At 35.3% G+C, this 23626-nt stretch overlaps 2 protein-coding genes across 10 annotated transcripts in view; one reads left to right on the top strand and one right to left on the bottom strand.

Annotated features, from left to right (window-relative positions):
- Nucleotides 1–3002, bottom strand: part of LOC127850175 (nuclear cap-binding protein subunit 1-like) — a 34248-nt gene extending 31246 nt beyond the window's left edge. For both annotated transcript variants that reach the window (XR_008035097.1, XM_052382998.1), the window contains exons 1-4: nucleotides 2850–3002; nucleotides 2140–2225; nucleotides 566–666; nucleotides 71–155 (exon numbers count right to left, since the gene is read on the bottom strand). Coding sequence is in view for 1 of the 2 variants with exons in the window: in XM_052382998.1 (XP_052238958.1) it covers nucleotides 71–155; nucleotides 566–666; nucleotides 2140–2225; nucleotides 2850–2901 (324 nt within the window). In the remaining variant the exon portion in view is untranslated. The remainder of the gene's footprint in view (nucleotides 1–70; nucleotides 156–565; nucleotides 667–2139; nucleotides 2226–2849) is intronic.
- Nucleotides 2982–22740, top strand: LOC127850176 (protein prenyltransferase alpha subunit repeat-containing protein 1-A-like). 8 transcript variants are annotated; one of them, XR_008035103.1, is made up of 9 exons: nucleotides 3023–3096; nucleotides 5134–5297; nucleotides 5777–5852; nucleotides 6789–6893; nucleotides 8843–8997; nucleotides 11356–11507; nucleotides 14817–15043; nucleotides 19010–22204; nucleotides 22417–22740. XR_008035103.1 is itself a non-coding variant. In XM_052382999.1 (8 exons), exons 1-8 carry the CDS (start codon nucleotides 3023–3025, stop codon nucleotides 19257–19259), a joined length of 1203 nt encoding a protein of 400 aa, XP_052238959.1. In that variant the 5' UTR covers nucleotides 2982–3022; the 3' UTR covers nucleotides 19260–22740. The 8 variants fall into 8 exon arrangements, 1 of the variants encoding a protein (XP_052238959.1); XR_008035101.1 differs by having other exon boundaries at nucleotides 22381–22740; XR_008035102.1 differs by having other exon boundaries at nucleotides 22337–22740.
- The last annotated feature ends 886 nt before the right edge of the window (nucleotides 22741–23626 follow it).

Here is a 23626-nt window from a genome sequence, read left to right as displayed (position 1 = left end):
TGATATGTTTCAACATGCACAACACTCTTTATTAATCAATAATATCATCAAATAGAACATGTTGACTGACCTCTCCTCCAAAGTTAAAATTCTTGGCATTCAGGAGCCCAACCAGTGTTGTGTACACTGACTGCTTTTCTGGTAACTTCACTGCACTGAAACAACAACAACCACTGAATAGAGGTTGATTTTTAATAAATAGATTAAATGTGCAAAATGTTATTTGCATGTTTTAAGAAATATTTTTTAAACCATAACTGAAGTATTAAGGGTCATTGATTTACACAGGTTGATTTTTAAATAGAAAGGTATCTCAGTGATATTTGGATCAGTAAGAAATTAATTTTAATGATGTAACAAATGTATAGGCCTGCATAAATAAATATATATTATATTTTCTCTAGTCCAAAAAAGAATAATTATATGTTTTACTAAATACATGTAAACTTTTCCACACATTTTAATCCAAGTAAAAAACATATGCAATGTAACCATATTAAACCTAATCTTACTTGTGTCAAGTCACAAATGGATAGGCCCCCTATTAGGCCTATTGCTTACATACCATTCACAAAGAATCCGAATAATCTTGGTCTTGTAATTAGGCAAATCTGCTTCTAAGACACTGGCAAGACCTTCCAAGTTGCTTTCTAGTGATGAGGTACTCTAAAAAAGAACAACTCAAGCATGAACAGAATGGCTCTTAATAACATTCACTTAAATCTTTTGTTTCTACTGCTGTTGAGCTGCTGTTACATGCATATGTTGACGCATGTTTAGTCCATCAGACAGTTACATTAAATTAAGGACCTTTCATTATACTAGTTACAAGATTTAAAAGCTTCATTTGCAACCCAAAGACACTACTGATGGGCAGCAAACAGCATAAAACCTGAACAGACTGCGATTTTCTCACATGCTGCTCTGGTTTTATGCTGTTTGCACATTTTCACTTTGTTCTTTTTTATGGGGGAAAAGGTTAAATAATTTCTGCAATATAATTGCAGATATGGCCATATTTAATGATGATAAATTAAGGATAACATTCTTTTAATATGAGCTGTCTGAAGTGAGCATTCTCGACTTTTATTGTTCTTGTCAGAACTTCTAGCACTTGTTTATGTCAACCAAATTGTTTTTAAAGTATATACATTGTTTAGCTATCAAGTTAATATACTATTTTTTCTTTAAAAAAATATATTATGAGACACACAAAACATGATTTTGAGTATGAAATATAATTATATATTAAATAACAGGCACATAGACTGTTGCTCATTTGTTTTCAAATTTTAATAATAATTATTATCAAATGCCTACTATCACTTACAGTTACCACGAGGCATGACCCCCAGGGCCAAAACACCAACTTTGGGGAAAAGGCCACAGCTTTTTTTCAGGCAAAAAAAGACACAATTTTCTGGCTTTGGAGTATTACAAATAATGAGGTAGATTAGAAATTTAGAGAAAAATGCATGATTTTAAAGAAAATTCTGTACGGGAAAGGGCCTTTTTGGTTAAGGGGAAGAAAAAGAGGCCCCTTGCTAAGAAGGTTTTTTTGGCCCTGACCCCACACACAAAATATGCAATCTGATTCAATAAGATGTGGATGTAACTAATTATGAAAGCAGTTCCTATACAATAGCTCAATGTTCAATTGATTTATTGTGTGGAATTTTCACATTTCATTAATGGGACTAGGGCCATTTGGATTGGGAAAAATCGTTTTGTTCTCAGTAAAATTGCAAATTTAGTTGTGTTTTTCAGCTTACAAATTCCTTGAGGTTAAACTCATAGAGCGAGATAGGGAGATAAGCAAAAAAAATGAATAAAAAAAGATATACATTTAGGAAACCTTCACATGGTAAATTAAGATGTTTGGGAAAAATATATACTTTTTGAGAGTGGGAATAGGGTCCTATAATGGCCCTTTATTTGACAAAAAAAATTTCAATGTGAAAATAACATTGACTACATTCCCGTACAAATAGATTTGTATAAACTGATGACTTAATACTTTTTGAGAATGGGAATAGGGTCCTATAATGGCCCTTCATTTGACAAAAAATGTTAAATGTGAAAAATCATTGACTGCATTCCAGTACAAATAGATTTGTATAAACTGATGACTTTTTGTACCTTTTCTCCCACTCTTGAGATAAGAGATTCCAGGCGATCTTCAATGTCAACATTCTCCGATGTCCTGCGTCTTTTTGACCTGTGACCTTTCAACAGATTTCAAAGAAGTGTTAGATAAATTTTACTACTTTAAGCTTTTTTTTAGTGTGTGTGCACTATGCAGACAGCATTATGTGTTCTCCGGGCCGAATAAGTGGCCCTTCCTGGCAGTTGAGTTATTACTTGAAACATCTCGGACACATAAAAACAGTTCTCATGGGGTACATGTATTTTAACAACATATTGACTGCAGCAGATCAACAAATCCTGCATTTATAAGGAAAATATACTTTTCTTTACTATCCAGTCTAAAAACTTAACTCATTTGTTATATTTATGATCAAAGCAAGTGTTTCTTAGGAAAAAATTCTACTAGATAAACTGCGGCCCGATAAACTAGCACTAGATTGCAGTAATACGAAATTGAATAATTCTTCAAAAGATATCAATTCAAAGTGCTCAATAAAAACAACAAAACTATTTTCAACTCTCAAATCAATTACACAGGCACTATCTAACATTTTTAAGCAGCCCTTATACAGAAAGAAGGATGATTTTTACTATCCGGAAGCGTTATCCGAAAAATGCATACACTAGACATTTGTGTGAGACATGATAAAAAAATCAACTTTTCAACGATAATTTTTTGTTAACATTTAAGCATAACTTACTTGTTTCGTCCTCTTCATCACTGAATGAAGCGCGTCTGCGTCTTGATGCCATTTTAATAAAGTTTCTGTTTCGAATTTTATTTTCTTCTGAACCCACGCGAAACGGCGTCAAGATAACAATTCGTTGTAAAACTCCGTTGACATAAACGAAAGAAAAAAACATAACTTGCACAATGGGTTCGACAGATAAAAGAGGGCGAAGGCTTTTCTTGGATTTAAATAATGCTTTTAAACGTGACAATCGCATGTACGCATGTTGTGTCTTCGATAATTTAAATTAGGGTATTTGGGGAAACGCCACATGTGGTCGAGAATATCGATAAAACAGTGACCCATTGATATATAAAACTTATACTATGCATACAAATTGTAAAGAAACATCTACTTTTTGTGCGCTTTATATAACACTAATTTTCCCAATAGATACAAAATTATCTCAAGATCCTTTATTTATTTATTTATTCTTGCTTTGATGTTTGGTTTTCATCTTTTTCAGAGATTGAATATTATTAGACTAAACACGAAAAGTCAATATGAGATTTAATAGCCTTAGGAAACCATTTTCTAGGATTGGTTTGTCTCACACACCTAGTTTTAAATTACTTTTTTTATTGTTTTAATTGTGGTTTAACAATTGTCAAAGAAACCATGATTATAACTAATGAAGAAATTAGGTCGCTGTGGTGTAATGGATATGGTGTCCGCCTAGCGACCGGGAGGTCACGGGTTCGATCCCCACCCTGGGAGCGTTCTTTAGATCTTCCCCAAAGACACCAAGTACTGGTTCTAGGCCCAGGAAACGGACTCGAGAGCGTTTATTTAAGCCTTAGGCTTTCGATGCAATCGAGCTAAAATAAATAGGTTTAAACTAATGAAGAAAGATTGGCTGTCTTAATGATAAAACACTACATTTTATAAAAATAAATAAATAAAATAAACCAATCTTAAAAGTAATTGCCCATTGGACTCCATACATTTACCTTGTGAACTAGCATAATAGAGTTTAGGTTTACAGAAGAGACAAATTGAATATAATACAATCAATCAGAAGTTAGGCTTGTTTTAATTTTGTCTCATGGTAGTTCATTTTTAGCTCGGCTGTTTTTGGAGAAAACCCGAGGTATTGTCGTAGCCAGCTCATCGTTCGCTGTCTTCGTGATAAAACCTTAACATTGGCTCTAAAATCAAAGTGTATCCACCTACAACTTTGAAACTTCATATGTAGATGCACCTTGATGAGTTCTACATGCCACACCCATTTTTGGGTCACTAGGTTAAAGGTCAAGGACACTGTGACCTCTAAACAACAAACAAAAAATTCTTAAATTCTTCTGAAAAGCTTTCATTTATTCAAAACTGCACCCGTAGCCGAGCGTTAGCACCCGCTATGCGGTGCTCTTGTTAAATAGTTGAGATATGTTTATACTTTAACTGTCAAACAGAATACTTTATAATGGTCCAAAGTGACTGAATAAAGAAATCATTTTTATTATGAACTCTAAATGGATCAGTTTTTAACTTAAAAACTAATTCTAATGTTAAGGGACTATCGAGACTGAATGTTCATGGCTGATGTTGATAATTATATTTAAAAACCTGGACAAAAAATACAAGTGCATCTTTTTAACTACCATGACTTAAAGAATTTACCCACTTAAAAATGGAATTAATGTTTTATTAAACACTATATATATATATATATATATATATATATATATATATATATATATATATATATATATATATATATATATATATATATATATATATATTGATCAATATTGTTTTCAATTTTGGTTCCATAATAATAAACATGATTTAAACATTGGATATTTATACAATTTATAAATATGTATTTTTCCAGTGAGGAATTTGATAACAATTGCTTTTGGAATGCCTATACATGATTTAAAGTCACATAAATATTCAAAATCAACAAATACTTTGAGATTGGGGGATGCCAATCTTGCGTCAGCTCATAAATGTTCGGATATTGTGGCAGGAAATTCAGATTGAATATATTGTCACACACACAAATAAAAACAAGCATTTTGTGTCGCTTTTAATCTATGTTAACAGACCACAGTCATCTAGCATTGATATTTTGGCTCTTGCTACAATGTATAAGGAACACTGATTTTGTCTGTGTTTACTCTATTTTCCTAAATATTGTACCAAATATTAGTTGATTTTGAGTGTTTATAGGCTTAATATTTATTTACAATATTTATTTTATTTTCATGATGAACAACTTAAGATATTGATTAACCTTGTCTGTTTATAGTGATGAATTTGATTACATCCCCGTAATGGAACCCCAGACCAACTGCAGCCCTGTCGTGTTGGTGAACCACAAACTCGGCATTGAGATGTGGAGTCTGAAGATTCTCCTCCAGTTTGCATACCATTCCCTGATGGAGTGGAGAGCGACATCCAAAAAGTTTATAGGTAAAAAAATAAGACAAAAACAGCAGCTGGTTTACAGTACGGGTCCAAATTATTAGAAGTTTGCATATAATAGGAAATCACTCGAATATATTTTTCTAAAATGATATTTATTCTGTTATGTACATGCAGTTCTGATAATGATATGAAAATGCTGATTATTTATTGGTTTAGATAAAATGTGAAAAAGAAAAATTCGCACAACTGTTTTTCAAACCAACCTCTGTGTGTCATTGTGATCCTTATTATCTCATGTATTGTATATTTGAGCAACATCATGTAATAATGGGTCATATGCGGCCAGCGTAGCTCAAGACAAAACTGAGCAACTCGTGACCAAATGAATAGGCTGGTCTGAAGCTATGCCGACCACATTATACATAAGACCCATTTTTGCATTATGCAGCTTTTAATTGCATGAATGCAAAGGTAAATAAGTTAAATGATGGCTACATGAATAACATTCTGTTTTTATTTTACAGAAAGTCAAGAGATTATCTGCTTATCTAGAGCTGTTGTTCTTTTAAATCCAGAATGTTCTACAGCATGGAATATCAGGTATCATAATTATGTTCATACTATATTTTCATGTATTATTTTGTATCTGTAACAAATATGACAAATAAAAGATGATTATTAAATCAACAATATATTGTAATTAAAAAAGTTGCAATCCTTTTCCTGGCTCCATTTCCAAAGCAATGTTGTAAACAAAAATCCCAATTAAAAAAAAAGTTGAAATAAGTGTTAAATGATTATTATATCTTAATTTTATTTCAATTACATGTTCATCTAAAAAAAGTTTACACCGTAACTACGATTTATATAATTTTGTTATATTCCTTTTAATTATTATTTTCGCGCAAAACAAATTCCCAAACTGGAAATATAATTTTCCTTAAAAATCATCTGGAAAAGGCCTTAGTTAGTAGGTCATTCAACACCATGTTCAATGGAAATGACCTTACGCGCAGTCTTATCCCAGTATCTGACGACTTTTTCTTGCATATTTATATCAACTTTGAGTCTAAAAAGATTTAAGTAATATGATTTGTTTACACACTTTGAATTATTAATTTAATTTTGTAAATGTGAACTCAATGTTTTACTATGAAGTTCAATTGGAAATTGGAAACCACATAAGTTGTAAATGCCAGCATATGCAGAGTTGTACGAATATTCAGGTAGCTTCTTCATATTTTTATATAAAATGCTCCACACGTGATTGACAAAACAGTTGATGACCAATAATGACAAAAAAGTGTTGCCAAACTTGTGACTATCTTATCAAATTTAACAAGGAGTGTTAAAAATAAATTTGTCAATGCTTTATAAAATTGGAGATCAATTATTGATGAGATTGACCCAAACACTCAAATACCAGAACATGACATTTCTGTGTATTTTGAAAATGTTTTGATATGAGTCACTTGCCTCTTCAAGTATTTGTACATGTAAGTGTACCAGGGTTTTATTTTCATTTTGCTTTTTCAGGAAAGAATATGTTGAATCTGGGGAGCTGACCATGGCTGAAGATCTTAAACTAAGTGCTCTTGTACTCACTAAACATCCGAAAAGTTCTGAAACATTTTGTCACCGGTAAGAGAATATGTTTGAGCCTGTCATTGGGAAAATGGAGTGTAATGCATGTGTAAATAAGTATTGTCCTACATACACCTGTACAGTCCTACATACATCTGTACAGTCCGTCCTACATACACCTGTACAGTCCATCCTACATACACCTGTACAGTCCATCCTACAAACACCTGTACAGTCCATCCTACATACACCTGTACAGTCCGTCCTACATACACCTGTACAGTCCGTCCTACATACACCTGTACAGTCCGCCTACATACACCTGTACAGTCCTACATACACCTGTACAGTCCTACATACACCTGTACAGTCCTACATTCACCTGTACAGTCCTACATACACCTGTACAGTCCTACATACACCTGTACAGTCCGTCCTACATACACCTGTACAGTCCGTCCTACATACACCTGTACAGTCCGTCCTACATACACCTGTACAGTCCGTCCTACAGACACCTGTACAGTGCGTCCTACATACACCTGTACAGTCCTACATACACCTGTACAGTCCTACACACACCTGTACAGTCCTACATACACCTGTACAGTCCTACAAACACCTGTACAGTCCGTCCTACATACACCTGTACAGTCCGTCCTACATACACCTGTACAGTCTGTCCTACATACACCTGTACAGTCCGTCCTACATACATCTGTACAGTCCATCCTACATACACCTGTACAGTCCGTCCTACATACACCTATACAGTCCGTCCTACATACACCTGTACAGTTCTACATACACCTGTACAGTCCTACATACACCTGTACAGTCCTACATACACCTGTACAGTCCTACATACACCTGTACAGTCCTACATACACCTGTACAGTCTTACATACACCTGTACAGTCCTACATACACCTGTACAGTCCTACATACACCTGTACAGTCCTACATACACCTGTACAGTCCTACATACACCTGTACAGTCCTACATACACCTGTACAGTCTTACATACACCTGTACAGTCCTACATACACCTGTACAGTCTTACATACACCTGTACAGTTCTACATACACCTGTACAGTCCTACATACACCTGTACAGTCCTACATACACCTGTACAGTCTTACATACACCTGTACAGTCTTACATACACCTGTACAGTCTTACATACACCTGTACAGTCTTACATACACCTGTACAGTCTTACATACACCTGTACAGTCTTACATACACCTGTACAGTCCGTCCTACATACGCCTGTACAGTCCGTCCTACATACACCTGTACAGTCTGTCCTACATACACCTGTACAGTCCGTCCTACATACACCTGTACAGTCCGTCCTACATACACCTGTACAGTCCGTCCTACATACACCTGTACAGTCCTACATACACCTGTACAGTCCTACATACACCTGTACAGTCTTACATACACCTGTACAGTCTTACATACACCTGTACAGTCTTACATACACCTGTACAGTCCGCTCAGGCTAATCTGGGTCAACACTTTCAGCTTTTATGGAATAATTTGTTTTAAGGAAGTATTTTTATTTTTTTTAATCCATACATTTCAGAAAATTTCTGTTTTGTGAATAGCCTATGCAAACTGTACAGAAATTTATTCAAACCAAATAAAGTATTGGATGAAAGTATAAAACAGGGTAATTGTTTACCTGTGATGACACTATGGCTTGGCAGTTGCAATAAAACCAATATTAAATCTTTTTTTCAATCTTTATAGTCATACATCAAGCCTAGGATTCTGAGGTGGAAAAATTGTCAAATGGTTAGTAAAACCTGAAAAACATTCAATTTATGTGGATTGCACATGTTTAGTAAAACCAAAATAAAGAATTACTTTATATGCATTGTCAACAAGTTTATTAAACAAGAATTGATAATCATTTTTGTTCAGTTGTCTTGTCAAAACTTCTCTTGTGGAATTACGCTGCAAAAATAAGTATGCACTATTGTATGTTGTCAGGCGCTGGTTGCTGAGTCGTTTCATAGACATCTACCTGCAGTCCAGTCAGGGATCCAACCTTAGCACAGGCAGTGGACAGGAAGGCTTCGTCTCCATGGACGCCATAGATCTGAACATGGACCTGCCTCAGGTGAACCCTCCGCCAGTACAGAATGGTACGACTCATGTCATTTGTGACTGGTTGTTGGTATATGTATTTGAATTGGTAACAGTAAAAAGTAACGGTATATCTAGTCCTTCATTTTATCTCCTAGTATAAGTGGGTTTAGTGTTAAATAATCTGGGTGGTTCATATAAGATTTATACATTTAAAAAAAATTATGGTACTTTGCTATGTGACTTTTCGGTATTATGGTACAGTGCTATGTGACTTATCGGTATTATGGTACAGTGCTATGTGACTTATCGGTATTATGGTACAGTGCTATGTGACTTATCGGTATTATGGTACATTGCTATGTGACTTATCGGTATTATGGTACATTGCTATGTGACTTATCGGTATTATGGTACAGTGCTATGTGACTTATCGGTATTATGGTACATTGCTATGTGACTTATCGGTATTATGGTACAGTGCTATGTGACTTATCGGTATTATGGTACAGTGCTATGTGACTTATCGGTATTATGGTACAGTGCTATGTGACTTATTGGTATTATGGTACAGTGCTATGTGACTTATCGGTATTATGGTACATTGCTATGTGACTTATCGGTATTATGGTACAGTGCTATGTGACTTATCGGTATTATGGTACAGTGCTATGTGACTTATCGGTATTATGGTACAGTGCTATGTGACTTATAGGTATTATGGTACAGTGCTATGTGACTTATCGGTCCACTTAGTTAAGCAGTCTAGATTTACACTGAACAAAATCAGTCATTATTACGCCTGTGTTTTACAGTCAACTTTTGTTAGTTGCCAGAGACCAGTACATTTTACACCATAAGCCATTTCTTGCTTTGTGTTAAGCAGTGGAAAGTTATTTCAAGATGCATAAATAAAACAATGGAATCAATCTGTTTTGTTGTCTGGCACCTCTGATATTGAATTGTCTATTGTGCAGTGAAAGGTTCTGTTAGCTGTAACTGCCTTTTATACATGTATAATGTGGCACATTTATGTGGGACATTTTTTTGTGCTGCTTATATCTTTGCGTGTCATTAAAGTATTTCAAAATAAATAAATTGGCAGATATGATGATCAACATGATTTTTTTCCAATCCCTTTTATAGAAAGTGTAAGTATATCATTGTGTCCGACTTATGACTTGGTCTTGCATTATGGGATTTCTCAATGAAGTGGAACAAAGTCCAATACATACAACACTAGTGCACTAAAATTATTTGTGTAGTATTCTATACAGTTGTCGCATTTTGGCAATAATGTTTTCATTATCTGATTTGATTGAGATAGTTTTAGAAGCACATTTGGATTTAATTCTGGGGTAAATGTGAGGTTTGGCTAAACCCCAAATGGGCTTGAACCCCTTTACTTTGCATTGACCAGTCCAAGGCAGTGATCCCAGTATTAATGATTGTATGTTTATATTAAGTGTTTCGTTATAAAAGTAGTGGATAAGAACATAAAGTTCTCTTTGTTAGAGTTTCTAGAAGTGTTTTGTTTTATATATTATATTTATGCCCCCCTTCGATGAAGAGGGGGTATATTGTTTTGCACATGTCGGTTGGTCGGTCCGTTCGTCCGTTGGTCCGTCCACCAGATGGTTTCCGGATGATAACTCAAGAACTTAGGCCTAGGATCATGAAACTTCATAGGTACATTGATCATGACTCGCAGATGACCCCTATTGATTTTCAGGTCACTAGGTCAAAGGTCAAGGTCACAGTGACTTGAAACAGTAAAATGGTTTCCAGGTGATAACTCAAGAATGCTTACGCCTAGGATCATGAAACTTCATAGGTACATTGATAATGACTGGCAGATTACCCCTATTGATTCTCAGGTCACTAGGTCAAAGGTCAAGGTCACAGTGACTCGAAATAGTAAAATGGTTTCCGGGTGATAACTCAAGAATGCTTACACCTAGGATCATGAAACTTCATAGGTACATTGATCATGACTGACAGATGACCCCTATTAATTTTCAGGTCACTAGGTCAAAGGTCAAGGTCACAGTGACTCCAAACAGTAAAATGGTTTCCTGATGATAACTCAAGAATAATTAGGCCTAGGATCATGAAACTTAATAGGTGCATTGATCATGACTGGCAGATGACCCCTATTGATTTTCAGGTCACTAGGTCAAAGGTCAAGGTCACAGTGTCAAAAAACGTATTCACACAATGGCTGCCACTACAACTGACAGCCCATATGGCATGCATGTTTTACAAACAGCCCTTTAGGTACAAAATATTAATATTTGAGTTAATGTTTCTTAACTATAAAAAACATGTGTTTCTATGAAGTCTCCCTCTGTTATGTTATACAGGAGTGCATGTGGATGGTCCCATGGACTACCATCTCCCTCTTTTATGTTATACAGGAGTGCATGTGGATGGTCCCATGGACTACCAGAATCAGATGAAGACAGAGATCCATGTGTGCACGTGTGCTGCGGAGAAGTACCCGTGCAATTACTATGCCTGGTCTCAGAGAATATGGCTCATTCAACATGCGTACAACTGCTCCTCTCAGGTGAGTAACACTGAAAGGTTTCAGCAGGAAACATTTGTAGCTCTGAATAATATTTCTGTATCAAAACAATAGTTGTACATTTAGAATTCTGTGTAAAACAATTATAGTTTCACATTCAGTGTTCTCTATCAAATACTGAAAAATCATTATTATTTAATGGACATTATTTTTGGTCCAATTGTACATGTTTACTGATCCAAGAATTTAAGATCCCAACAAATAATGATGCCCAATGTGTAAACAAAAATTATAATTGAGTTACCCTAGGCAAGAAAGATATAGTTATATCCAATATAATCCACACAGACATCTTGCACTTGTATTCTGAACTGGAGCCATCTGATATAAGTTTCTTTAGTTATATTGAATACAAGTGCATGTACTTTTTCCATTAAATATTTAAAAATTCTGAATGCCATTTAGTATTACAAGCTGGAATGTCATTGTTTTTAATTAATGTTTTATAAATATGTTTCTCTTCTTTAGGGCTGATTACTATTTTTTTATGTAAGTTGGTAATATAGGTCCTTGAGTGTTTTTGTCAAAATTTGGCAGGTCTTCAAAATTGTCAATGTATTTCTTTATTATGTTTATTAATCCTTGGTACAATAGGAAGTTTACGTTTGTTCCAACTTGTGTATCCAAAGATTCTTTGGAAATAAAGCAGGTTTTTTCTACCATTATGTCTCTCACAAACCGAATACCTTTTTCATATAGACATTTAATATAGATATAGCTATTGCTAATTTTAAAATTATGATTATAAAAAAGAGGCATATCCAGAATATCATCACAATTCAATATTGGCAGCTTTTCAATATACAATATATAGTTTTTCAAAACATCAAGCCAAAATTTATTTTTTAAGTGCAAGCATATTTTTTCGGCATACATTTTAGTAAATTTTTACCAGTATTGAATACTATTTTAAAATCTATAAACGATCTAGCCAGTGAATAACAATTTCCTTCGCCTGACACTATTCTCATAAGCCATGTTATTTTCATATAATTTTCAAAAGAACATATGTCTACCATATTTAACCAACCTTCGTTATAATCCTTAACAATTACTGTTTTTTAATTTTGCTTGGTCCTGCCCAAATGAAGTCATAAAAGTGTTGATTTATAGTTTTCATGGTGTCTATGCTTGGTCTTGGTAATGATACAAATAAATGAGTAAGTAAAGGTAGAAACAATGATTTGACAATGGTTATCTTTCCTAGAGGAGTAATGTTTCTGCGATTCCAATGACTTATTGATCTTTTAATACTTTAGATTTTGTTTATAAAATTTGACATTACCATTTTATCTAAATTGATATCAAACACTTATCCCAAGAACTTTGAAGGTAGTAGCTCCCTATGTCAGTTTGTATTTAGTTTTTATCGATCTAGTACTATATTTCATAGAGCCTATCAAAATTAAATTAGTTTTTTCATAGTTTATGTTAAAGGGATCTTTTCACGGTTTGGTAAATTGACAAAATTGAAAAAAGTTGTTTCAGATTCGCAAATTTTCGTTTTAGTTATGATATTTATGAGGAAACAGTATTACTGAACATTTACCATAGTCCAATATAGCCATTATATGTATCTTTTGACGATTTGAAAACCTAAAAATTATAAAGCATTGCAACGCGAAACAATTGAATAATTTGGAGAGTTCTGTTGTTGTTGTTTAAATTTACGTAACTACGAAGATTGCTTATATAAGGTATAAAATACTTAAACTGTGTATACCCGGCGGAATAGCCGAGAGGGCTAATGTGTTTTTACTTCAGACTAACTCAAAGACTCCGGGGGTCACTGGTACGAGCCCTGGTACCGGCTACTTTTTTTTCCTTTTTTTAATTTTATTCTTGATTTTTTACTGGAGCTTTTAAGATCCAATGTTTACATTTATCAATATAAAGCATTTAATGACAAACTTCAAAATATGCCAAAATCTGTGAAAAGGCCCTTTTAAGTCCAGAGTATAATGAAAATTCATGAAGCATATCTAATGTACAGTTAAGAGAAGATTCCGATCAGTCCAGAAATAAAGATGTATCATCCGCAAATTGTGATATTTTTTATTTTAAGTCATTTATAGTTATACCTTTAATTTCTTTGCCTTCCCTTATTTTAATAGCAAGAATTTCTGCACAGATAATAATAATGTAAGCACTGATTGGGTCTCCTTGACGACATCCCCTTTCTATACAAAAAGTATCTGACAAGAATCCATTTATTTGTATGGAGGCCATGGTATTATGCAAGAACAAAAAAATCCATTTTTGAAACATTGGTCCAAAATTTAAAAAAAAAACAAAGTTGTTTCTATAACCTGGACAGACAAGGTATCGAACGCTTTTACAAAGTCAATCGTCATAAGTAACCCAGGTAAATTATTATCTTCAGCATATTTCAAGATATTGTAAAGTAATCTGGTGTTTTCACCAATAAATCGACCTTTAATGAAACCTGTTTGATCTTTGGAGATTAAAATATCAAGTACTGTCTTTAATCTATTTGAAATGGAATCTGATGCTAATTTGTAAACAACATTTAATAATGTCAATGGTTGTAAGTTTTTCAGGTAACATCTCGGCTTGTTTTCTTTTGGGATACAAGTAATAATTCCATGTTTTTGTGTTATGGACAAGGAATTTGTAATAAAAGCATAATAAAGACTTTTCACTATGAAGTGTCCTAACTTACTCCAAAATACCTTAAAGAATTCCACAGTGAATCCATCAGAACCTGGACTTTTATCATGTTTCATCTTTTTAAGTGTTATTGATACTTCTTCAATATTAAGCAGTCCTTCTGATTGCACTTTATTCAATTTAGGTTTATTATTATTACATATTCAATATTATCTATCAATCTCAATCAAATACAATAGTTTCACATGCAATATTTGCTATCAAGTAAATTGGTTTCACAGTCAATATTTTCTATCAAATACAGTAATTTCACACCCAATATATTTAGTCAAATACAATTATTTCACATGTAAAATTCTGTACAAAAGTTTCTCAAGCAATATTCTGTTTCAAATAAAACAAAGTTTCACATGCAATATACTCTCAAATATTATAATGTTACATGTGATTCTCTTTCAAATACTACAGTTTCTCATACTTTTCCATATCAAATAATTTAGGGCTCCATGCAATCTCCTCTTCCAAATTTTATGGTTGTTTCATACTGTACTGGTAAACATGGAAAAGTGAAACTCATTAAAAGTGAAATGACTGGTACTTTTGCATACGACAAAACCTAATATAAATATAAATAAACAAAACATGACTGTATTGTTCCAGGCTTTAGTCGGCGAATTACATCGCACAGAAGGTTGGGTGAGCGCCCACATCTCTGACACCTGTGGCTACCACTATCGGCAGTTCCTGTTGTCCAGCCTGTGCAGGCAGAGGGAGTCTCTGAGTCAACAACTGAGCCTGCAGTATACAGACCTCCTAGAGAAAGAGCAGGGATACATAGTGGACCTGATAGGGACATTCCCCGGGCATGAGGCCATGTGGTGTCATAGGTACTGTGCAATAGTACATGTAGTACATTCCCTGGACATGAGGCCATGTCGTATCATAAGTACTGTGCAATAGTACATGTAGTACATTCCATGGACATGAGGCCATGTGGTATCATAAGTACTGTGCAATAGTACATGTAGTACATTCCCTGGACATGAGGCCATGTGGTATCATAGGTACTGTACAGTAGTACATTCCTTGGCCATGTGGTATCATAGGTACTGTACAGTAGTACATTCCCCAGACATGAGGCCATGTGGTATCATAGCTACTGTACAGTAGTCCATTCCCTGGACATGAGGCCATGTGGTATCATAGGTACTGTACAGTAGAACATTCCCTGGACATTAGGCTATGTGGTATCATAGGTACTGTACAGTAGTACATTCCCTGGGCATGAGACTATGTGGTATCATAGGAACTGTACAGTAGTACATTCCCTGGACACGAGGCCATGTTGTTTCATAGGCACTGTACAGTAGTACATTCCCTGGACATTAGGCTATGTGATATCATAGGTACTGTATAGTAGAACATTCCCTGGACATGAGGCCATGTGGTATCAAAGGTACTGTACAGTACTACTGTACAGTAGTACATTCCCTGGGCATGAGGCCATGTGGTATCATAAGTACTGTACAGTAGTACATTCCCTGGACATGAAGCCATGTGGTATCATAGGTACTGTACAGTAGTACATTCCCTGGACATAAGGCCATGTGGTTTCATAGGTACTGTACAGTAGAACATTCCCTGGACATGAAGCCATGTGGTATCATAGGTACTGTACAGTAGTACATTCCCTGTACATGAGGCCATGTGGTTTCAAAGGTACTGTACAGTAGTACATTCCCTGAACATGAGGCCATGTGGTATCATAGAAACTGTACAGTAGTACATTCCCTGGACATGAGGCCATGTGGTATCATAAGTACTGTACAGTAGTACATTCCCTGGGCATGAGACCATGTGGTATCATACATAATGTACAGTAGTACATTCCCTGGGCATGAGACCATGTGATATCATAGGTACTGTACAGTAGTACATTCCCTGGGCATGAGACCATGTGGTATCATAAGTACTGTACAGTAGTACATTCCCTGAACATGAGGCCATATGGTATCATAAGAACTGTACAGTAGAACATTCCCTGGACATGAGGCCATGTGGTATCATAAGTACTGTGCAGTAGTACATTCCCTGTACATGAGGCCATGTGGTTTCATAGGTACTGTACAGTAGTACATTCCCTGAACATGAGGCCATGTGGTATCATAGAAACTGTACAGTAGTACATTCCCTGGACATGAGGCCATGTGGTATCATAAGTACTGTACAGTAGTACATTCCCTGGGCATGAGACCATGTGGTATCATACATAATGTACAGTAGTACATTCCCTGGGCATGAGACCATGTGGTATCATAGGTACTGTACAGTAGTACATTCCCTGGGCATGAGACCATGTGGTATCATAAGTACTGTACAGTAGTACATTCCCTGAACATGAGGCCATATGGTATCATAAGTACTGTACAGTAGAACATTCCCTGGACATGAGGCCATGTGGTATCATAAGTACTGTGCACTAGTACATTCCCTGGACATGAGGCCATGCGGCATCATAAGTACTGTACAGTAGTACATTCCCTGGACATGAGGCCATGTGGCATCATAAGTACAGTACAGTAGTCCATTCCCTGGACATGAGGCCATGTGGTATCATAAGTACTGTACAGTAGTACATTCCCTGGACGTGAAGCCATGTGGTATCATAGGTACTGTACAGTAGAGCATGTGAATATTATTCTTGTGAACTTGTGAAGACTTGTTAGGAAATTTCTAAATAACATAGGTTTGAATTAAACTTTTTTGTTACATTAATATAAATATTGTTTGGGTAAAGATCAGTTACAATAAACCATTATTTATTTAGAAAGGTTTACTCTCTTGATCATTCATTAAAGTGTTGAAAGCAATGATTTCAAGTTGGTTGTGTACAGTACAAAATGTAAAATTTAATGTAAAATTTCATCTGTTATATCAAAGCATTTGTTGTAACAGGCCAGTTCATATATGAAACGGAACAGCTTTTAATATTTGAGCTCAATACAGAAAAATTACTACTGAAATTTTCATAAAGACATCTTTGTCATGCACCCATATCCATAAAACTATTGCACAAGAAGCCCATGATGGATTGTGTCATCAAACATTTTTACCTGGTGAACTAGTTTTGGACCCCACTTGACAAAGATTCAAACATGAGCAAGATACATTTTTGTGTTATAAAGAAAACAAGGGACAAAATTGTCACAAAACCAGGTTTTCAATTTAAAAAAAAGTCTGATAAAGGGAGACAATTCAAACTGAATTTTTTGTTTATAATTAACCCTCTTTGTTTCAAAATAAATCTATTTTTAGTCGTGGTGGCCTTGACCTTGGAGATATTGACTTAATTCTTGCGTGCGACACACCGTCCAATGATGGTGAACAAATGTGCCAAATGATTTTAATATCTCACAATGAATGACATAGTTATGGCCCGGACAAGCTCATTTATGGCCATTTTCGACCTTTGAACTCAAAGTGTGACCTTGACCTTGGAGATATTGACGTTATTCTTTTGCGCAACATACCGTCTAATGATGGTGAACAAATGTGCCAAAATGATTTTTATATCTAACAATGAACGACAAAGTTATGGCCCGGACAAGCTTGTTCCGCCAGCCTGCCCGCCAGCCCGCCCGCCAGCCTGCCCACCCACCCGCCTTCATTCGCCAATCAAATAACCAGTTTTTTCCTTCGGAAAACCTTGTTAAAATTTTTACCATGTTTCATTAAGATTGTGTCTGGCTTCTAGAGTGGTTATATGGTTTCTCTAATATTTGACATGGTGACCTTATTTCTGGACCCACATGACCTGGATTCAAACTTAGCATAGATTATATCAAAATAAATTTACTCTCTAGAGTGGTAACAAGGTTATGACACTGTGACCTAGTTTTTGGAATTGTGTAAACCTTATTCAAACTTGCCAAGATATTGTTTAGGTAAATATTCAGACCAATTTATATTATTTGGATTTACATTGTAACCAAGTTTTACAAAGATGTAGTCATAAAAGTAGATTCTAGAGTTTTAACAATTATTTTTGTAAGATTTCACACGGTGACCTAGATTCAAGCGTGGCCTAGATATTGGACCCAGTGACTTAGTTTGAGACACATGTTAACAAGATTTGAATTTGACTTTAATATTGCACAGAAACACATTCTGACTAAAGTACTTCAAGATTGAATGTTGATTATAAAGAAGTAATCAGGTTTATTGTAAGATTTTACCTTGTATTGCAGATTTAAAACACATTTGATCCAGATTCAAATTTGGCCTAGGCATTGTCAAGAAAAACCTCCTGACCAAGTTTTATCAAGCCTGAGTCATAAAAGCGGCTTCTAAAGTGGTTTCAAGGTTTTCCTAAGATTTAGCCGGTTTATGTAGTTTCTTTAACCTAAAGACCCAGATTTATACTAGACTTAAATATTGGCAATACATGTATAAACATTCTAATTACCAGTAAGTTTCATCAAAATTGGATAAAACATGTGTTCTCTTGAGTTTAATCAAGCTAAAAGGTGACGAAGCACACAACACAATGACTGATATAGAGTTCGGACATGATCTTCCAACATGTAAGACTTTACTGTGAAGTAGTGGACATGGTGTAGCCTAGTGATCAGGATACCTCAGACTTCATAGCGGTTTTGGAAGTGTTCTCAACATGGTCTTTTTAAGACTCCAAGTACTTGTTATACCAAGAAAATGGACACAAGAAAGTTTAAATCAGCCTTAGACTTTCAGTGCAATCGAGCTTTATTAAATACCGGTAGGTTAAAAACCGATACCTGTACTGGTTTTGTTGTGTTTATAAATTTGTATATTTTTATGTTTGTTAATTTCAGGCGGTTTGTGTTCAACAGTTTGTACCGTCACTACAGCCAGGACTTGTCCCCAGGTTCCCCAGATAGGGGTCTAATAGGGGAATCCGCAACTCAGCGCCAAAAGAAAACCAGGCTGGAGTTTGAGCCTTCAGAGTGGGCTCAAAAGGAAGAAGAGTCGGTCAAGACAAAAGAACTTAAGTCTCTAAGTAGTGCTCAAAAACAACTAGCTCAAAAATATTTGGATTGGATGCGAAAAATTGTAATAAAATGACTGGTGCACAACTTAAAAAATGGTTAGATTTGCTGCAATCGTAAGTTGCTATCATTTGGTTAAACGTTTCAATACAATTGTTAACTTTGAAATTTATTACTTATGATGTCATTAATTGAAAAAGAATTATGCAATATATTTATTTCTGGTATACATGTACTGCTTTTCTTATACTTTGTAGATAGTTCAAGATTTCTTACTGTGCACCTATAGGCCTACTTAAACACAAAATACTGTTAATTTGCAACTACCTTGACAGTAGTAATTATCATGGAAAGATGTTAAGTCCTGCAATTAAAGCTTTACTTTATATTAAATACTTAGACTATACCGCTCACAAATTCATTGATTTTATGTGAACAAGTTCTGTTGTTCTTGTTTTTCAAAGTAAATGTCTGTTTCACATTTTGAGGCATTGTTAAACAGTCTATGAATATCATTAATATTGTATGCAAAGTCACTTGAATGTAAAGTTGTATTATAAAGTACCGATTTACTTTATTATTGTTTAATGCACCGATCTGGATTAAATTCATGCATGCTCTGTGTAAATTCAGTATTTATTGTTGAATTTGTGCAACATGCCATTTCATTTAAACATGTGTAGTACCAGTGAATTGCGAAAAATTTGAAACCTGTTTGCACATACCATCTGATGCAAGGTGTGCAGTTTTGCAATAATGTTCAACCATTCATTGCTCATGCACATTATTTGGCATCGTCGGATACCCACGACTAATTCATTTTGTTACTCTCCAGCATTAGCAGTGGGACAATATAAGCAAAACATGCCGTTTTGACCTTAACTGTAACCTTTCAGTAGACCAACGAAATCGCAGTTTACAAAAAGAATTTCGCTTTGTAGGTGTCAATGCTTCCCCTGGATAATTGCGATTTGATTCACCAAGCTTTTCCATCCACCTGTCTGAGTGCTTAAAAAGACATCGCGCCCATGTAAGAGACTAGAGATACTTTTACTCTGAAAGTCGTTTAAATTCTCAATTTTAGAGTATACGCATGCATGACGAAATTCCATTTCTACAGACGACGCAAGTTTGACAACAAACCCGATAGAGACACGAGTTTTATCATTGGTAAAAAATATCCTCATGAAACCGTGAGGGATCCAATGAAATTACTGGATTTGACACACCCTAAAACAGTGAAAAGAGCTCATAATGTTCCACGGTCGATAATTGGAGAGTAACTGAATGGGTCGAACGTGGGTATCCGACGATGATTATTTGGAAGAATTTGTCAATTTGGACAATTTACTTGAAATAAAAGTTAAGAGTATTTTTCAAATTCTGATAACAGTAAAAGCAGACTAAAACAACAATGTACGGGTCTTTTTAAAGTAGTCTTAATAGTGGGTAAATTAATAGTGGGTTGATGAAAAGGGGGTGCATGAATAGGGGGTGGAAGAATGGTGGGTGGATGAATAGGGGTGGATGAATAGGGGGTGGATGAATAGTGGGTGGATGAAAAGGGGGTTGATAAATAGTGGGTGGATGAATAGAGGTTGGAGACATAGGGGGTGGATGAATAGTAGGTTGATGAATAGAGGGTTGATGAAAAGTAAGTGGATGAATAGGGGGTTGATGAATAGTTGGTGGATGAATAGGGAATGGATGAATAGTGGGTTGATTAATTGGGGGTTGATAAATAGTGGGTGGGTGAATAGAGGGTGGATGAATAGGTGGTGGATAATTAATGGGTGGGTGAATAGGGGGTGGATGAATAGGGGGTGGATGAATAGAGGGTGGACAGGGGGTGGATGAATAGGGGGTAGATGAATAGTGGGTTGATGAATAGTGGGTTGATAATTCGGGGGTTGATTAATAGAGGGTGGACAGTGGGTTGATAAATAGTGGGTGGATGAATAGTGGTTTGATGAATAGGGGGTGGATGAATAGAGGGTGGACAGAGGGTTTAAAATAGTGGGTGGATGAATAGGGGGTGAATGAATAGTGGGTCGATGAATATAGGTTGGATGAATAGGGGGTTTGATAAATAGTGGGTTGATGAATAGGGGGTGGATGAATTTAGGTTGGATGAATAGTCGATTGATGAATAGTGGGTGGATGAATAGTGCGTGGATGAATAAAGGGTGGATGAATAGGGGTGGATTATTAGCTTTCAATAAATGCCATCTATTACAACCTGAATGTGCGGATTTATTATGAAAATATATCATAAACTGAAAATGTTTATTGTTTCACACCCATTTTCTTTTTGCAAAGTGACAAATGACACTGGTCCAAATAACCTATGAATTGAAGCATTTTTTGGTTCATTTGGACTGGAGTTTATGGTTATAATTTTGGATTAAATAGGTTGAAATAAACATCCTTATTTTCATTTCATGAGGAACAATGCCCAAAGCTAGAATGTTGTATGTTGAACAATTATTGGAGAATGCTTCTGGGAAGTTTTGGTTTACAAACAGACAGACAGACTGATAGAAAAAATTAGCAAGTCCAGTATTAACCGTAACTATGTATTGTATGTGATAATAATCAGTGTTTATATGAGCCATGTTCTGAGAAAACTAGGCTTAATGCATGTGCGTAAAGTGTCGTCCCAGATTAGCCTGTGCGGACTAATCAGGGACGACACTTTCTGCCTTAATTGGATTTTTGCTAAGAAGAGACTTCATTTAAACAAAAAAAATGTCATAAAAGCAGATTGCACAAGCTAATCTGGAACAACACTTTACGCACTTGCATTAAGCCCTGTTTTCCCAGAGGTAGGCTCAAATACTTTTCCCTGTTTACCAGGTCACATTTCCACCAACCTGTCAGTATTACCAGTTTACCAGGTCACATTTCCACCAACCTGTCATGTCTTTTACCAGTTTACCAGGTCACATTTCCACCAACCTGTCATGTCTTTTACCAGTTTACCAGGTCACATTTCCACCAACCTGTCATGTCATTTACCAGGTTACCAGGTCACATTTCCACCAACCTGTCATGTCTTTTACCAGGTTACCAGGTCACATTTCCACCAACCTGTCATGTCATTTACCAGGTCACATTTCCACCAACCTGTCATGTCATTTACCAGGTTACCAGGTCACATTTCCACCAACCTGTCATGTGTTTTACCAGGTTATCAGGTCACATTTCCACCAACCTGTCATGTCATTTACCAGGTCACATTTCCACTAACCTGTCATGTCTTAAGACTCAGGCTTTTACTAAGACAAGAGGACCTCTGCGATGGAAAGAATGAATACTAACTATGTTGTAATAATCAACTATTTTCTTTATGAAATGTTTGTAATTTAACTGTTCTATGCAAGATTACAATACAAGATTCTTGCAACTGTTTATTTTTAAGACATATTGTTATTCGAAAAGGCTTGTTGACAACAGACCTTGATGATATTGTACTAGATTTAGTACACTTTTGTAGATCATTGTATTTATTGCACAATTTGTACCTCGAGTCTTTCACAATAAACATTGCAATTGTATTGTTGTGCTCCTCTTTTTTATCATCACCTTCATCATAAAAATATATATTATTTTTTTATAGTGAGTACTTCCACTTCAATTTCTGAAACCCAAGATAGCAACTTAATGTGATTGACGATTCAAAACTTTGCTACAGCTCTGTAACAAACATAACTAATACCCCTACAGCACTTAGTCACAGGCAATTCAGCAAGCCCATGACTACGTTCAAGGCACATTACTCATAAATAGGTAGATCACTGCACATGAAAATTGTGTCTTGCACATCTACACTTCAAGGTATTGACATACTTAAAGTTAAAAGATTAATAAATTGTGTAGTTTGCTCCACAATCTTGTAACATATTATGCACACTGGCTGAACAACAAACCAACCACAAAGTCACTGCAATATATCCCTTCTCAAACTGAACGCATTTTTTTCAATTTTCAGGGACAGTGAATGCATTCACTGGGCAACAGGTTACCAACTCTTAATTACCGTAATTAGTTCAATACTTTCCACTTATTTATTCATTTTGCAGTTATAGTTGAACACAGTTTACAGGCATTTGGTTTAATATCAAAACTAGAAATGTGTCTAAGACAATGATTCCTTCAATGTTCGGGCACATAAATCCCCTATATATTCTACAGTGGACAAAAAGACAAAGGGCCATAATTCAGACAAAACTTGTCACAGTAAAATTTCCGTTCTTTATAATCATCTACACATTAAGGTGATTTAGTTGTGTAAATATGACCCAAAACCAACAAATACATAGAGAAATTGAAAAAAAGTTAACTGTTTGACTTAAGATTTTATTGTAGAAAAAAAGGGCCATAATTCCCCCAGAATTCATCGAAGTCAAAATTCCTTGGTAAACAATCATTTAAACATTAAGT

The sequence above is a fragment of the Dreissena polymorpha genome, chromosome 11, assembly GCF_020536995.1.
Source record: "Dreissena polymorpha isolate Duluth1 chromosome 11, UMN_Dpol_1.0, whole genome shotgun sequence".
Taxonomy (NCBI): domain Eukaryota; kingdom Metazoa; phylum Mollusca; class Bivalvia; order Myida; family Dreissenidae; genus Dreissena; species Dreissena polymorpha.
The sequence above is the reverse complement of the archived record's forward strand: the minus strand, read 5'-3'. Positions and strand labels throughout refer to the sequence as shown.

Bases quoted from the DNA above. Each gene is read 5' to 3' on its own strand.
- LOC127850176 (XM_052382999.1), top strand. From the start codon at position 3,023: ATGGGTTCGACAGATAAAAGAGGGCGAAGGCTTTTCTTGGATTTAAAT. The intron at 5,298-5,776 runs GTAAAAAAATAA...TTTATTTTACAG, and splicing joins GACATCCAAAAAGTTTATAG to AAAGTCAAGAGATTATCTGC. The intron at 6,894-8,842 runs GTAAGAGAATAT...GTATGTTGTCAG, and splicing joins TCTGAAACATTTTGTCACCG to GCGCTGGTTGCTGAGTCGTT.